The sequence below is a fragment of the Nannospalax galili genome, unplaced genomic scaffold (genome assembly GCF_000622305.1).
Source record: "Nannospalax galili isolate Female #2095 unplaced genomic scaffold, S.galili_v1.0 scaffold101, whole genome shotgun sequence".
Taxonomy (NCBI): domain Eukaryota; kingdom Metazoa; phylum Chordata; class Mammalia; order Rodentia; family Spalacidae; genus Nannospalax; species Nannospalax galili.
In genome coordinates this window covers 1,698,167-1,715,979 of record NW_008345700.1, presented here as the reverse complement: position 1 = coordinate 1,715,979, position 17,813 = coordinate 1,698,167, and the positions used below count along the sequence as shown (strand labels likewise).

Here is a 17,813-nt window from a genome sequence, read left to right as displayed (position 1 = left end):
ATAGGTCGAAAAAGTCGGAAATGGCCGCTGAAATCTTTTCCCTTCACTGTCTCTCCTCTGGGGTGGAGTGAACTTGTGAACATAGTAAAAATGGAGGATTCAAAGCAAATCTGGTTGCAAGGCTATGTACATGGGTGTCCATCTGGGTTCTGAACCAAAGCCTGGTTCAGAGCCCAAGGATAGCTGCCTCATGTTATGCTACAGCTTGAAACAAAGGTTCTCTCCTGATCCTCACTGCTGCCGGCTTTGACCTTCACCTGACTGCTACTCTTCCTGTAAGAGCCAATCCCCAGGTAACGTCATCCTGCTCCGCTTTCCAAGTGCTCTTCCTTCCATTCCTGTATCTTTCAAGTTACAGGCACGGATTATTCAAGCCAAGCAGAGTGGTGCAGAGGGGGGCCCTGCAGAGAACTTTGGTGGTGGGATGGGGCCACCGGAACCATGTGCACACAGCACCTCTACAGAACAAATGGTTGGTTCCTTAATAGTTAAGTTGCCAGGGAAATGTGGTGAGGCTAGTGCAGGTGGAACCAGAGTTAAAGACTTTCACAAGACATGCGGGGTCAAGAATGAGAAAATAGGAGCTGTTTGGTAGTTACAGAGATTTTGTTTGGAGAGATGAAAAAATTGTGAAAATTTTCCAGGTGTGGTGGCACATGCCTTTAATTTCAGCACTTGCAAGGGAGGGGTAGACAGATCTCTATGAGTTCAAGGTCAGCCTGGCCTACAAAATGAATTTCAGACCAGCTAGAGCTACATAGTGAGTCCTGTCTCAGAAAAAAAAGGGACATTTACAAGCTAGGCATGGTGGCGCAAGCCTTTAATCCCATCAGAGGCAGGTGGAGCTGTGAGATCAAGGTCAGTCTGGTCCACATAGAAAGTTCCAGGCCAGCTGTGGGTACAGGAGACTCTGTCTCAAAATACTAAAAACAAACAAAAAAACCAAACTAAATATATTTATTTAAAAAAAATTAGTATGTCAAAGGCACTAAGCTGTAATTTTAAGTAGGTGGTGAACTGTAAAGATTACGGATCAGAGCTCGATGGAATAAATGGCTTTCTTATTAAAACCTGTTATGGTTTCAGTATGAAATGACTACCAGGCCGGGCATGGTAGCAATGCCTTTAAAAGAGGCAGGCGGATCTCTGTGAGTTCAAGGCCAGCCTGGTCTACATAGTGAGTTCCAACCCAGCTGGGGCTACAGGGAGACCCTGTCTCAAAAAGACCAGAAAAAAAAAAAGAAAAGAAAAAAAAAAAAAAAAAAAAATAAAAAAAAAAAAAAAAAAAAAAAAAAAAAAAAAAAAAAAAAAAAAAGGTCTCCTAAAGGCTCCTGTGTTGGTCCCCAAAGCAGCAATATTCAGAGACAGGCTTTGGGGATTACTGGATCATGAGGACTCTGACCTATCAAGGGGTTAATCTACAGCTTAAGGGGCTATTGGGACTGGAAACTTGAGGTGGTGCCTTGTAGGAAGGACATGGTCACTCTAGTTCTCTTATCTCTGACTCCTTTCTCTTTCTCTTTCTGCTCCCAGCTCCCATGAGGTAAGCAGCTTTCCTCTGCCAAGTACTTCTATCCTGGTGGACTAATTCTTCTGAACCGATAAGCCAGAGCAAACCTTTCCTCCTTGTAAGTTATCATCTCAGGCATTTTGTCCACGATACACAGCTAACAGAAAGAAGCTAAATCACTTCATATGAGTAAGGATGTCCTTCGGGTAGATTACTGGCCTGATGTACATGTGTACACATCCAGAGCAGGATGTTGGTTGTCTTTATCACTTCCAAGACAAGGTCTCTCCCTGAACCTGGAGCTCAGTGATTTAGCTATACTGGCTAGCCAGTGACCTCTCAAGTCTGAGCCTACCCCACAGTGCTGGGGGATGAGAGGTACATACAGTCATGCCTAGCTTCTTATTGGGTTCTGGGGACATGAGCTGGGTTCTCTTGCTTGAAGAGCAAGTGCTCTTAGTCACTGAACCATCTCCCTAGTTCCTGTCTGTTTTTAAGACAGGAGCTCCCCATGTCGCCCTGACTACCCTAGAAGTCAGTTATTATGCAGAGCAAGGCAGGCCTCTAATTCATGGTAATAAGTACAATACAATAAAGACACATCAAGTAAAGACCATGCATGGAAATGTGCAGAGAATCAGGAGCTTAGTGACAATTCTGGGGGGTGGCAGCTTGAAGTGGCTAACCTGGGTGCTGGCCACAGGATGCTTGTCTTCTCACAACCCACTAAGTGATGAGGAGGTATGGTCTGCACAGTTCATATCTAGATTTTTACTTTGTATCTTTTTAAAAAGTTAAACAGGTCTACTACAATGATGTATTTCATTAGTGCTTTGTATACAATTTGTAGCAAAATGTTTCATGAGCTGTTAAATGTGTATCTGTATAGTAGGAATTCCAGTATGAACCATTCTTGGGTTTGACAAGTGAGTCTGTGGTGGAACATGAAGGGGCATCTTTTTCTGGAATAACTGGCACTCCTCGAAGGACATCCTCTTCACTGTCCCTCTTGGGACTTGAGAGGCATACTGAGAGAACCCAAATGAACATTCAGGACCAGGATCAGCTGACTGCAGTTCCCAATGAGAAACAAACATGTTCAGACCTCGAGCACAAGAAATAAATGCAATTTTATAATGCCTGTTGGGTTTCTGTCAGCCCCACCATGCTAGATGACAGACTATCAAATCCAATATTCACCAGAACAAGAAACCAAAGGGCAGACACTAAGACCTGCTCGTACCCAGCAGGATGCACAGGTAAATGTGAGCCTCACAATGTACCCTCTGAGAACATACTAGATGTAAGAAACATTAAACATTAGTCTTTTCTTTCAAACCCTATAAAACTTGGAACCTGGTTTATAACAAGGAATTCTAATCTTTTTTTTTCAATTTTTATTTCTTTTTTTATGTGTATGAGTGTATTGCCTGCATGTATGTAAGTGCACCCGTGCCAGGCAATGCCCTTGGAGGTCAGAAGAGGGCATTAGATTCCTCTAGAACTGGAGTTATAGAGAGTTGTTAGCTGCCATGTGAGTGCTGGGAATCGGAATCTGCGTCCTCTTCTCTCCAGGCCCAGATTTCTAATCTTTTAATTCCATTATACACCCTGTCAGACTTTTGTTTAAGGAAAGGCCCTGAGGCATTCCTGAGCTTGATGGCCTGGGGCACTGGAGCTCTTCTCCCTTCCCACTGATTATTATTTTTTTTTGGGGGGGGGTGTCTTTTTGAGCCAGGGTCTCCCTGTAGCCCCAGCTGGCCTGGAACTCACTATGTAGACCAGACTGGCCTTGAACTCACAGAGATCCACCTGATTCTTTTAAACTAGCCAACTAGGAAAGACTGAGGTCAGGGACCTCACCAATGGGAACAGACACAATCCTCCTGCGTAAGAGATAAAAACCACCCAAACTTGTGGGTCTTGTGTGTGCTTGCTAGATATGACTGACCACACGAGACACCTTTTTATGAAAGCAAAATCTGCTTTGCTGAGTTACTTTCACTTTTGGTTTGTCTGTGGGGTTTTTTTTTAATTCTTAAAAAATATTTTATTATTTTTATGTGTATGAGTGTATTGCCTGTGGTACCCGGGTCCTCTGCAAAAGCAGTCAGTGCTCTTAACCACTAAGCCATCTCTCCAAACACCTCTTTTTTTTTTTTTTAAACATTTTATTATTTTATTTTAGGTATTTGGCTGTATGTATATGGGCACTCTTGTCGTGCAATGCCTGTGGAAGTCAGAAAAGGGTGTTGGATCCCCTGGAACTAGAGCTACAGGCAACTGTTAGCTGCCATGTGGGTGCTGGGAATCGATCCCAGGTCCTCTGCAATAACAGTCAGTGCTCTTAACTGCTGGGCCATATCTCCAGCCCTGGATTTTATTTCTAACATGGATAATTTAATTTTTTAAAATTACATTTATTTGTCTCTATATATGTGCATGTGTGTCAGAGAGCGACAGAGACACAGAGAGAGACAAAGACATGGGATTGGGGGGCACACATAGCCATCGTAAATAGGCGGAAGTCAGAAGACGATGTGCAGGAGTCAGTTCTCTCCTTCCATCATGTGGGTCTTGGGAACCAAACACAGGCTGCCAGACTTCGTGGCAAGTGCCTTTATCTGCTGAGCCATCTCACTGGTCCTGCACTGAATGTTTTCACACCTGGAGAGAGGGGCTGGGAAGCATCCTGAGGCTGAGGGAAACCTGCCAGAAGCACACCACTTCGCATGGCACCTTGTCCTGATCGCCTCTGCTGGCCCAAGTCCCTCTGACCAATGGCTTCTGAGGTTGTTCTTTCTCCAGAGGTGAGACTGTGTTCTAGCTACTGTCTACCAAGGCCAAAAAAAGGTGGCTGCAGTGGGGGTGTGTCCACACTGTGGGACTATACTTCTATGTTAACAGATGAGGAACACAATCATGAGCCCAAGACGCTGAAGTAACTCACAGCCACTCAGCACTGTTGACTGATGGCAGATAGAGGAGGAAGGGCTGTGGGGAAAACTCAGGACCAGACTGCATGCCCTTGTTTACACCAGTTCATACCCATCGTAGGCCCACCAGTGAGTGACCAGTGAGCTCTGCACTTGGACACTGGTTTTGGTGACAGCAGAGGATCCAATTTTCCTAATGAGAAGTCTGGACTAAGACAAACCCAAGGGCAGACAGCCAATGCACATCTACACATACACCCAGCATGCTGAGACCTGTGCTCTTCCTCCTCCACCTCCTCTGCACTCCCATGAGCATAGCCCAAATCCTGCCAGGTCTCCTGGCTGAGCTGAGGCCCGTCAAGGAAAAGCACCATTTGCTAGAGCCTTTCTATATTTTTGAGAAATTATGGTGTTAAATCTTCATAACATTTACATCGGTGCAGTATTTAAAAGTTCACTACTTCTTAGGTTAGAGTTTTCTACCCAACTATATTCCCTAGGTCCTGCTATTTTTCCTGTAATAACTTCTACATATGGTGGTCTACAGGCACAGGTGCGCGCGTGCACACACACACGCACACATGTCACAGGAAAAGAGTGTGCTGCACCTCAGGACATACACAGGGCAAGACAAAATACCTGATTACCTGATTTGTGACACCAGTGCAGGCAAGTTGCTCTGGAGAAGAGGCTCTGAAAAGACCAGATTTTCAAACAGGTGTTTATTATGCAGTTCCCATGTCACCTGGAACTTTTTCAAGTGTTCATTTTCCTAGTTTAATAACAACAACAAAAAAAAGATACACAGAAGTTGTAGTGAGTTGATGGAGTCATCAAACTTACCAGAAGACCCCCCGCCCCGCCCCCCATGTCCTGCCACCTTCTGCATAGGCCTGGACCATCCTGCTCTTGAGACCCTGCTCTCTGCCAGGGTCAAAACACATACCATATCAGATCTCTGACTAGAGCAGCACAGGTGTCCACCTCACTGCCTCACTGTGATCCCACAGTCAAGAGAGACAGGGAGGCACCGAGAGGAGGAATGGACAGAGAAAGAAGTGCAGGGCTGATGGAGTGGCTGGGCTAGTAAAGGTGCTTGTTGCAAATCTGACTACCTGAGTTTGGTCTCTCAGGTGGTTTGATTTGGACCCCATGGTGAGATCCAAATCTTGCTAGTTGCCTTCTGACCTTTACATGCTTATCCACACACATAACACATACACACAAATAAAACCCTGAAAAACATTAAAAAAGGAAAAACAGTATATTGACTTATTTCTTGTAATGGGACTTTTATATTTTGGAAGCCTTACATTTTGAAAAGTCTTAGTATATTAAACCCTTTGAAGTCTGGGTAATACTTTTCTCCCCTGTTTTTGAGAAAGCTTTATTCTGATAAATGCAAATAATTTCTCCACTATGACACTATGGCAAGGTAAGAGTTTTCATTTTCCTAAGAAATGTGAACAAACTCATTAAGTGCTGTAGGAAATACAGGTTAGAAGCACACAGCCATGCCAGCTCAGGGCCTCCTCTGGGCCAGGCTGCTCTTAGTCATCTAGCAATCTCTGCTCCATTATTGCTCTTCTCAGTCCTGTTTTTTTTTTTTTTTCTATGTGTTGTAGAGCTCCTTTCTTTCTTTCCAATTTATCAATTCTTTATTCAGTTTCTTATCCTACTTAATCTGTTCATTCAGCTTTTTGTTTTCTTCCTCTCTGTGAATTTTTATACTACCAAGGATTTAATTCAGGGCCTTGTACATGCTAGGCAAGGACTCTACTGCGGAGCTACATCCCCAGACCTTTTAATGTTTGTTTGGAGACTGGGCCTCCCTGTAGACAGAGCTGACCTGGAACTCTCTATGTAGATCAGGCTGGCCTCAATCTCACAGAGATCTGCCTCCCTCTTCCTCCCGAGTGCTAGGATCAAAGGCGTGCACCACCATACCTAGCCCGATCAGTGTTTTAGTAAGACAAATATGTTTTATTTCTTTAAACACAGAAGTCACAGTTACTTTATATTTGTTTGGAAATTTGCTGGGTTCAGTATGTATTGTGTCATTTTCTGCTGGTTCTTCGCTATCTTGTTTTGAACCTTGCATTCTGTGATAAAAACCAAAACCAAAAAAACGAGTTAAGTTGCTGGTGGGGGAGGTTTACCGATTCCAATTCTGTGACATCAATCAGACTAAAGACCAAGTCCTCTGCAGAACCTGCATGCTGCCCTACTCTACCAGCAACCTGGGACCACTGTGGAACCTGCAGGCTTAGGTCTTCGGTGCCACGGCAGCAGCAGGTGTTCACACCGCAAGCCCAGGTGGTGGTGTACAGCCACAAAATCTCTGGGAAGCTGCTCTTCCCGGGGTCACAAGGGATATGTGTCCTTGTATCTTCTTCCAGTGCTGAGGTTTAGTCATCTATGGGCCCTGCAACATGAGCTGCCTCTACCCTGGATTAGACTAAGGCTGAGGAGCAGAAGAAATCCTTGGAGGAAACGCTGCCTTTTGGGCACAGGCAAGGCATTCTCAGGGTTCCCGTTTCCAACAAGGTTTTGACTACCAGGTCCTCTTCCTTGATGCACCGTCTCCATCATGTCCTTAAAGAGCTCTGTGAGTTCCAGGCCAGCTGGGGCTACACAGTGGGTTCCAGGTCAGCTGGGGCTATAAGGAGACCCTGTCTCAAAAAGAAACCGCCCCCCCCCAAAAAAAAAGATTTAAAAGATTTTTATCTTCTTTGGGGCTAGAAAGACGGCTCAGCAGTTAAGAGCACCGGCTGCTCTGGGAGAGGACCAGGTTTGGTTCCCAGCACCTACATGGCAGCTGACAACGAGCTGTAACTCCAGCTCCAGGGATCTGATGCCCTTTTCTGACCTTCATGGGCACTGCACAACACAAGTGCACCTACCTACATGCAGGCAATATACTCATAGACAAAATAAAAAATAATTTAAAAAAATTAACTATTAGGGGGCTGGAGAGATAGCTCAGCAGTTAAGAGCACTGACTGCTCTTGCAGAGGACCCAGGTTCAATTCCCAGCACCCACACGGCGGCTATGAACTGCCCTTAACTCCAGTTCCAGGGAACTCCAACACCCACTTCTGACCTCCATGGCACTGCATGACACGGGTGCACTCACATACATGCAGGCAATACACTCATACACATAAAATAAAAAAAATATTTTTTTAAATTAACAAATAAAGCACACATGGTCCAAATCTTTAAAAAAAAGTTTTTGAGGGGCTAGAAAGGGAACTTGGAGCCTTGCATATACTAGGTAAGCATTCTACCACTGAGCTCCAACCCAATCCCTCAAATTAAATTTTCTTAAATTTATAAAATGTGTCTTAGCTGGGCATGGTGGCACATGCCTGTAGTCCAGCACTCGGGAGGCAGAGACAGGCGGATCTCTGAGTTCAAAGCCAGCCTGGTCTACATAGTGAGTTCCAGGACAGCTGGGGCCACAGGGAGACCTGTTTCAAAAAGACCGAAAAAAAAAAAAAGTGTCCTGTTCTATCTGAGGAGGGCCGACAGAGGCAGAACTTTCTGGGCAGTGCTTTCTGTGCTTTCTTCATAGCCACAGTCTATGAACAGATTCAGGCAGCTCTAGAACTGGATCTCTGAAGAGTCAGAGTCCCAAGTTGAGGTGGGAGAAACCTGGAAGGTACAGGATGTGGAAGAGGGTGCCCAGGACAGGTGGCACTATTCATGACCAGGCATGGATGGCACATAGGGTGCTCTTTACTGTTCTCTGCCCTGGACTCTTGTGCGACACCAATTTCAGGCAGTATACCGCCACTAACAGCCATGGGCAGGAACACTGGGTCTACCACCCACACTCCACTGTCCTCAACGCCTATCCTGTGCCTTGCTTCCTAGAGCTCAGGTCTTCCCAAATGGTATGTCCATGCCATGTCCCCCCGACAATAAACCATTCAAAGCTTCTATCTGGTATCAAAATCCAAAGCATAACTCTAACACTAACCCGGATCGATCATGTGGAAGGAGTCTCTGTCTGAGGGCTCAGTGTGATCAGCCCCCTAGAGGCACACACACCTCCACTACCACATGCTTCTGTTCTTTAGTTCACTCAGAAAGGAAGTGGGCGTGGTCTCTCACCAGAGTGCCAAGAAATGTACTGATGGAGCGTGCTGCCTGGCAGAGGGCGCCATACTCCTCCAGTAGTAAGGAGATGAAGTGATGTGCCTGTGGTGGACCCTGCAAGCCAGACGGCGCCTTAGCCTTCGCTGCAGCTGACAGCTGTCGGAGCAGGCGGACCTTCATCTCCAGCACATACTCCCGGGCTTGCTGCTCCAACCGCTGGTAGAGCTGGTAAGGGTCCCGCTCACAGAGTCTATAGAAAGACAAAGAACCACCACTCAGTCACGGCTTGTCCACACTGACTAGAAACCGACAGTTTTCGTGTCGGTGGGTATCTTCTCTGAAACATCCTCCTGACAGCTTGGGGCTCGCTGATGAGGAACCTGTGCACTCGGCACTCTGCAATGTGACTCAGGCAAACTGACATCTCCTGAGTGCTCTCTGGGCGCTGCTCCATGTATGAGCTCCTGTGCCTTCAGTCAGCCAGTGCAGGGAGGTCTGCTCCACACCCACTGTCCAGGCGAGAAGTCTTAAACCCAGCTACCCCAAGGAAGGTGTCATGACTCACAACCAAGAGGTGAAGAACTCCTCCTGTGCTTCAGAGCTAGCCCCAGATGGTCCCTCATCCAGGACCACTAACAGTGGGAAGGGCCTGCTGAAAGGTCCCAGCAGAAGGGATAACTGGGTGGCGGCCTGGGGCACACTGCACTTTCCTTCTTTCTAGGAACTCAGTATATGATACAAATGGCTTTGTGTTATTTGCATAGTTAAAATAGTCCTATTTTTAAATTATCTCAACAACGGAACAAAATTTATAAAATACAGTTAATAAACTGAAGAGCAGTTGGAAAAGCATTCCCACAATTAGCCACTATGGTAATGAATTTCTGTCCAAACTTGGAGGTGATCCTTCTTAACTTAATTTCTAGTTTTTGAGAACCTGCAGCTTTTAGCCAGAAGGCTCAGGTTGGGTCAGCGGTCTGCTGAAGACCCAAACTACACACCAAGAGCAGAGCAGAGCCAGCTGAGCTCTCGTCAGGACCTGAAGGAAATCCCATACAAGCACTGAGGCGCCACAGGCAGCAGGAAAGGCAGGGGTCAGAAGGAGCCACAACACGAAGGGACAACTCGTACCTATCCACGAGCTCTTTCACTCCCTCCTTGTCGGGAACCAGAGACTGGTCCTGATCTTCTGCCAGTGGCGTCCCTGCCTGTCGGTATATGCAGCGGACCATGTAGCGTACTTCTGACCAATAGTTCTGCAGCTGCTGTGGTTCCCGGTCTGTCTCTGCTGAGATGTCTCTGTGACAACACAGGAACCAGCAGAGTTAAGGGAGGCAGTCAACCTTACCTCCCACAAGGTTACCCACCTGACACTCTGGCCCCATAGAGCACAGAGCCCTTGCCTTTTCACCCTTTGGAGTTCACTTGAGTCTACCAGGTAAAGCCTCAGGACAAGTGCACAGCTCTTTTGTCAATTCCTGGCTGCTCCTTCCCTCAGCTCCTAGTAGCTCCATCACTAGCACCCAATACCCATGTACTGATTCTCATGATGATCATGAAAGGTTAGTCTATTTATTAATTCTTCTCGCCTTCCTTTCCTCCCTTCTTCTCTTCCTTCCTTTTTCTGAAAGAGACTTTTTATGCAGGCCTGGCTGCACTGCCACTCATAGGAACTCACCCCCTTGTCTCTCTCTGTCTCCCAAATGGGATTACAGGCATGCGCCATGAAAACTTGGCCCCACCTTAGATTCTAATAGTTCCCCCTCTTTGGCCTTCACGAAGCCTCGTTTCCTCCTCTTTAGTCCCTCAGGAACTTGTCTTTTTGTGTTGCTCTCCTCCTAATAGCTAGGCCATGTCCTAGTCTCAGGGGTGTCTCAAATGTGCACTGCTGTTTGTCTAGAAAGCCAATGCCCAGTCTAGGCCAGCAAGCTCCTTGGGCATCCCCTTAGCCAAGTGTGGGCAGCCTGGCCACTCACCACATACCTGCGCTCACTGCAGGCTTCACAGGAGCAGGTGGTATCTGAGGGCGTGGTACCCAGCCCTGTCGAGGTCATTGTCTGTGTTCCCAGGGCCAGCCTCCCGGCACCACTGGCATCTGGCTGAGAGCCGCCCAATGGTGAGTGAAGAAGAAAATCTTGGCCCTGTTTCAAAAGCAGAATATAAGGGATAAGTTATATTTATGACAGGAATTGTTCACTGACTGTTCAAGAAATGCCCACGAGAGATGCTACGGCTTAGACACGGAAATAATCAACATTACATAGAAAACTTTGGGGAGGAAGGGCTTTCAGGGGTCAGGGTCTCACTATGCAGTAGCATAGGCTGACCTTGATCTCAGCCTCTAGCACACTGGAATCACAGCAGGGCACTGCCACATGCAGCTATGTAAGACACTCAAGGCTTTATTTGGGTCGATGATGTTCTTACCTTTGATAATATGTATCCCCATCACCTAAGGTTTTTTTTTTTTTTTTTGTTCTTTTTGAGACAGGGTCTCCCTGTAGCCCCAGCTGTTCTGGAACTCACTGTGTAGACCAGGCTGGCCTTGAACTCACAGAGATCCACCTGCCTCTGCCTCCTGAGTGCTGGGATTAAAGGCGTGCACTAGCACGCCCGGCTTCACCTGAGATTTTTTAATGTATTTTTTATTTTATATGGATGAGTGTACTGCCTACGTGCATGTAAGTACACCTGTGTATGCAATGTCTGCAGAGTCCAGAAGAGGGCATCAGATCTCCTGGAACTGGAGTCACGGACAGGTGTTAGCTGCCATGTGGGTGCTGGGAATGGAACCTGGGTCCTCTGCAAGAGCAGCCAGTACTTTTAACCACTAAGATCAGGTATCTCTAAGAAGTGATGGACAGCCTGACAGTGGCAGAGGGCCCAGCACCTGTGCTGCCTGCTCTGACCACAGACAGGGATACTTAAGAACACTCTGGGCAGAGGACTGTATGACATGGTCAAATGGTGATTCTCCTCACCTACAGGTGGAAAGGAACTTATCAGCACCATTGCAGGAAACAGAAACACAACTCAGGGTGCTCGCCACCTCCCAGCTGGCCCTGGTCACTTGTGTGACAGGTGGAGAAGGATGTTGCCAGGTGGGCTAGAGCACTAGAGTATGCTCCTCAGGGCCCACCAGAGGGCAGCATGCTCTGACAGCATCCCAACAGCCTAAGGGAGAGACGCACTAAGGCACGGGACAGATTTGAAGGGAAACGGCCAGAACTGGGCGATGCACACTGTACTCCCTCCAGTTTCCCAAAGGAATAGTGCTCCCTCACCCTGATCGGGTGTGAAGCTACTGAGACAGCCAGACAGTAGAGGGGGCCATGCTCATCTGCCAGCAGGGGTGGTTTGTACATACACTGCTTACATCACCCCAGGCTTCTGTTATACAAGAGCAGGCTAACATGCTCCAAAGGTCTGGCATACTGACACCAATATCAGACTGTGAAGTAGAAGTACCTGAGAGCTCCCTGCCCACAGTGGAGAACTGCACTGTCACCATCACATGGGAAGAGGAGCTGTGTCAGTAAAAACCTACCCAAAAGGGTGCTGCACAACTGAGAAGATGCCAGGTAGGCTCCCTTCAATGCCCTGCCTCCAGACCAGGGGAAATAAGTACGTGGTGTTAGCCAGTCACCGGGCCTACAATACTCCTGTAACTGCAGCCCAGCCACACCGAGACAGCGCTCACCAGCAAGAGCAGCATATGTCAAGACCCATGCCCTAAGCCAAAGAGAACCACACACAGCCTGATAAAAGAACCAAGGACCTCCTTACACCTCCCCAGAGCCCTTTCTTCAACCAGGAGGTACAGAGATGGCATAAGGATATGGGGCATGCCCTCCACCATGGCAGTTCCTGTTATGTCCTACAGCTCTGGGGAAAGCTCTGAATTAGGTGAGAAACAGATTTCTATGTAGACTGGATTTGAAACCTGAAAATGAGCTAAAAAATGAGCAAATTCCAACACCAAAAGTAACTTGAAAAGCCTAAGGTCCGATTGTCGTCATCATGGCACAAGGAGGGTGGTCAGACGGACCTTAACACAGGTGATGGAAGCACAAGGCTGGTCCCCAGAAGCAGCAAGTTGAGCCCCTCAATGCACAAGCCTCATGCCCATTTCCACTCTCACCTCAATTAACACACCCACAAGCCACCACTTGGTGCCTCTTGCGGCTCACAGTCTCTCTACAGGCCCATTTGTCCTCACCCATTTCAAGAGCAGTCAGGGTGAACTCACAAGGCTGACCTGTATAAAACTTTCTGTTTGCCTCCAAATGACTCCTTGCTTAATACAAAGCGGTTGTCAGGAACAGATTCTGCTTTTGTGTCACTATACCTGTCCCCTCTACTCTGCCTGACTTGTGATAGTCTGATGGAGTTTATTAGCTCTGGCCTAAGGCAAAAAAACTCCCTCCCCAGAGGACAACCAAGTCAGTCTGAGTGGGGTTTTTGTTGCTGCTGTTTGGCTTTTTGCTGTTTTCTTTGCCTCTGGGTTCAAAATCCAACTCTGCCAAGCTGAAGGGCCCTCCATGCTCCTGGTGCAGCTCTCCCTGACTCCGACCACCAGGCAGCTTTGTCCTTGGAGAAAAAGGGACTGGGTGACGTCCGGGGTGGGGGGGCGGGGGGCGTTGCTGACATCCCCTGGGCCTGTAGCACCTGCTCTCCAGTGGGTAACAATTATATCTTCAAGGAAGAGCCTCTACCAGCTGCTTGAGATAACTATACAGACTGCAGCCACCTGTCCATCTGTAGTTTGTACAAGACGTTTTGTTATCATAAGCCTCCAATGAACCCTAGACAACCAGCAATCATTTCTACCTTGGTCAAAAGGGGAAGCACTTCCCTGATGGTCTACAGAGGGACTGCTGTGATCAGCACTATGAGAGGCAAGGATGTGATTGGCAGGCAACACACACACACACACAGGCCCCAATAACTGACTGGTACTAAGAGGCAAGATTGCGATTACCCTAAACAAATAGCTGTGACTAGTCCAAACATCCCTCATGGGCTACATGATCGAGCTGCCCTGGCTCATGCAGTGAGTTGGCTGGGAGACAATGACTGACCTGCTGCCTCTTCGTGGGGAAAGCAGCAACAGAGAAAGAAGAGTGTTGCGGCAGGGAGGCAGGGAAAGCTGGGGTAGAGCAGTCCTGCTGGAGCAGCAGTTGAGCTGTGGCACTGGCTAGGCAACTAGCTATCTGACAGCTAAAGAAAAAACAGCTGAACAGCTTAAAGATGCCAGGGCAGGAAGGACAGAAGACAGAGAGGGAGACAGAGAACACTGTGGAGAGCTGAACCTAAAGAAGAATCAAAAGCTGTAAGAAGCCAGCAGATAAACCGTAGGCCTTGGCTGCCAGAGAGGTCTTAGGTCTTTGGGGCCAAGGCCGTAGAGCCTATGCCAAGAGCTGAAGCCCTGGCCAGCCAGGCCTAGGGACTAAGGATGTGTGAGGGAGGCCTGGCCAACTGCAGTGACACTGGAAGGAAGGTGCAACCTGCTGTGGCTCCCACCTGCCTATGGTTGCCCTAGCTGATGTCAACCACTAGAGGAAATGGAAGCCGTCAGAGACAAGCTCTAAAGCCTTTCTTCCTGCCTACCCAGGACTTCTACCCAGGGAGCACAAAAGCACCTGCAGTCAGCTCAACACCAACACAAGGGTTACAACAGGAACCACGCCCCAGGTCATGCATGACAACTGGCAAAGAGTCTGGCTATGTTCTGCGTCTTGTCCTCACATTTTGTAGCCCCAGCTGTCCTAGAACTCACTATGTAGACCAGGCTGGCCAGGAACTCAGAGATCCGCCTGCCTCTGCCTCCCGAGTGCTGGGATTAAAGGCGTGCGCCACCACGCCCGGCTAGGTCAAAAATGTTTTAAAAAAATAAAAGAAAAAAGAAGAAAGAGGGGCTGGAGAATTGGCTCAGCAGTTAAGAGCACCGGCTGCTCTTGCAGAGGACCCAGGTTTGATTCCCAGCACCTACATGGTGGCTAACAGCCATCCGTAACTCCAGTTCTGGGGGATCCAATGCCCTCTTCTGACCTCCATAGGCATTGCACGACACGGGTGCACTTACACACATGCAGGCCATACACTCATACACATAAAATGAAAATAATAAAAATAAAATGTTCTTTAAAAAAAAAGAAAGAACAAGGACAGTTTGGTGAAGAAAGCAGCAACAGCAAATTTAAAGTTGCTGAAAAGGCAGCTACGGAGAAGGTGGCAAAACTGCAGCAGTTAAAGACTGACAACAGTAAAGAGAAACCAACTGCACTGGTCTAGGGAAGGGTGCCTAGAGGGCAAACCCACCCACTGAAGGCTCCAGGGCGAGGCTTCAGTGGTAAAACTGAAGGCATATGCCAAAGACTGGCGGCCTGAGCTCTCTGCTTGCTGATGGCTGTCATGGTACAAGATGCTCCAGTCAGGAGGCTTCTCTGTCCAATGAACTGCATGAACCCTTTAAAACAGTGAGGCAAAATGAACCCTTGCTCACTCAGGTTGTCTCTTGGGCACTGGCACCAAGAAAGTGGGGTCACTGCTGTGAAGAACCTGACCATGTGGCTCAAAGGCCTCTAGAGGTTTGTGGAAGAATGTAGAAGAGTTTGGCACTGTGAGCTAGAGAAGCTCTAGAATGTTAACAGTGATTAGTTGGTTTATTCTGTTTATCTGAGGCACAGCTTTATGTAGTCCAAGCTGACCCTGAACTTGGACCCTCTTTCTTCCACCCCCAAGTACTGAGAGGCATGCACTATCATGCCTAGCTGTAAGCAGATCCTAGTGGGCCATTTTGCCGAGTGTGTGGAAGACCAGAATGTCAACAGAAACTCAGAAAAGAACTAGGACTAGCCAGGATTAGGCTAGAGGCCATGTGGGTTACAATGTGGGAAATTATGTGGCTTTGTTCTGTTGTGTCCTGAAAATCTGAGTGGGGCTGAATCTAAAAGTAATGTGCTAACTTTGGTAGAGAACGAAACCACAACAATATAGCGTTAGGCCCAACATATAACATTTGGAGTGAAAGAATTTAAAATTGTGGTCAAGGGGCTGGAGAGACGGCTCAGCGGTTAAGAACACTTGCAGAAGACCTGAGTTTGAATCCTAGCACCCACATGGCAGCTAACAACCATCAGTAACTCCAGTTCCAGGGGATCCAACAGCCTCTTCTGTCCTCCACAGGCATTGCATGACATGGGTGCACGTACATACATGCAGGCATAACATTCAAACACATAAATAAATATTTTTAAAAATAAGTAAGATTGTGGTCAAGGTGGCTCTGAGCAGAACAGCTGAGGACAAGAGAAGGGACCCGCGCCCTGCTCAAAGAAGAGTACCTTGGAAACGTCTTCCCCGATTTAGGTAAAGCCCTGCAAGTTTCTCACCGCTGCAGCCGTGGTCAAGGAAGCCAGGCTACATCTTAAGCTGGCAGAACTTTGTGTGATCCACGTGCCATTGGTTTTTCAAGCATGCAGAATGCAAGAGTCGAGCAGTCAGAGAGCCTTAAGCTAAGGTTCCAGACAAAAGTCACGGAAGTCAGGTAATGTGTAGCTGGACTGGAGTGCCTGCAAGGCCTGTGGACGATCTGTGAGGGGGAAGCCCAAGTTGCAACAGAGAACCCACCATGTTGGCGATGCCAGGAATAACAGAACATGCTGAGCAAAGCCGCAGGCACTGAGCTGAGCCAGCCCAGAAGAGGCTGCATGTGCTACAGGACACAGGACACAGGAGTGGGCCATGTAAGCCCACCGGGCCCAGACAACGTCACCACAAGCCCCAGCCACAGGACACAGAACCACAGGATTTGGTGCTTACCCTCTGGACTTCAATCTTGATCTGGATGGATCTTTCTTGACTATCCTCCTGGTTGCTTTTGGAACAGGAATGCTTACTCTAATTTACTGTGTACTTCAAAAGTATGGAGCTTTATTTTTTTACTTTACAAGGCTCACAGTTAAGACTGTCTAGAGTCTCAGAAGAGATTTCCGATTTCTAACAGGTGCTGAAACTGTAGTACTATGGGGACTTGTGAAGTTCAATGTATTTGCATCATGACATAGCCATTAGTCCTGGAGGTGGGGGGAACAGGGTCAGAATGCTATGGTTTGAATGTGAACTGTCCATTTGAACACTTGGCTCCCAGCTGGCAGCACTGTCTTGGGAAGGTTGGATCACTCAGGAGGCGGGGCCTAGCTGACTGAGGCTGGTTGCTGGGAGCAGACCTCATGAGTCCTAGCCCAGCCCTGGTTTCCCAAGGACTGCCATAATATAGCCAGCTGCTTCACAGCTGCTGCCACACCCACAAGCCACACCAACTCCTTGCCCACCATGATGGACTACACCCTCTCCAAGCATGAGGCAAAGTACACTTTCCCTCTTAGAAGAGAGAGAGGGCACACCTAAGAAGATAAAGCCAGGGCCACTGCTACAGCAGTTGCCTGGAAAGTACTTCAGCATGGGCCTGCAGTGTGACTGCTTGGAGGCCGAGGCAGCCATGGCCCAAGGGGTACAGGACACATCTCTGGATAGCAGTATGACCTGTATCATTCCACCATTGAATGACCTTTCCTGGGGAACCTCCTTACGTTCAAACCAGATAGAGAAGGCAATGACAGACAAACGAAAGGGCTCCATTCAGATCCAGTTTGAACCAGTAAGTGATACTGAGGTTACTTTCAGAAGCACGAGTGCATGCTCACCTATAGGAGAATGGGAAAACAGTGCCATCACTGAAAAGCCTCCCCTAGCATGAGTAGCAGATTTTTAAGACTGAATGTGAAATGTCCCCCACATTCTCATGTTTGAATATTTGGTCTCCACCTGTGGAGCTTTTCAAGTAGGAGGCACAGCTGCTAGAGTGGTGACTGGGGAGGGCCTCCGAGGCAATGGCCCGGCCTCACTTTCAGCCCTGGCTCTCTGCTTCTTCATCTGCTGAGGTGTGACTAAACCATACTGCAAGCTCTCACTGTCACAGACCGTACCGCAAAGCCACCATACTCTCTGAGTAATGATGGACTGCACCTGTCATTATTCTATACTGTGAATTAAAACAAACCCCCTCTTCCTTACACTACTTCTGTCAGGTCACAGCAGTAAGAAAAGGAACTTATACAGAAACCATCACCACCATCCATCCCCAGATCTTCTCCATCATCCCTGACTAAAATTCTGTCTCCATTAAATAACTTCCATTACCCAGTCACTCAACCACAATAACCATTATGCTAGATACTACACGTGAGTTCATGTATTTG

At 47.7% G+C, this 17,813-nt stretch overlaps 1 protein-coding gene across 1 annotated transcript in view; it reads right to left on the bottom strand.

The window, feature by feature from the left end:
* Positions 1 to 17,813, bottom strand: part of Fam193a (family with sequence similarity 193 member A) — a 79,018-nt gene that overhangs the window by 47,512 nt on the left and 13,693 nt on the right. Inside the window, exons 2-5 of the mRNA XM_008841849.3 lie at positions 10,534 to 10,691; positions 9,682 to 9,849; positions 8,566 to 8,800; positions 5,094 to 5,218 (exon numbers count right to left, since the gene is read on the bottom strand). Coding sequence (XP_008840071.2) covers positions 5,094 to 5,218; positions 8,566 to 8,800; positions 9,682 to 9,849; positions 10,534 to 10,691 — 686 coding nt within the window. The remainder of the gene's footprint in view (positions 1 to 5,093; positions 5,219 to 8,565; positions 8,801 to 9,681; positions 9,850 to 10,533; positions 10,692 to 17,813) is intronic.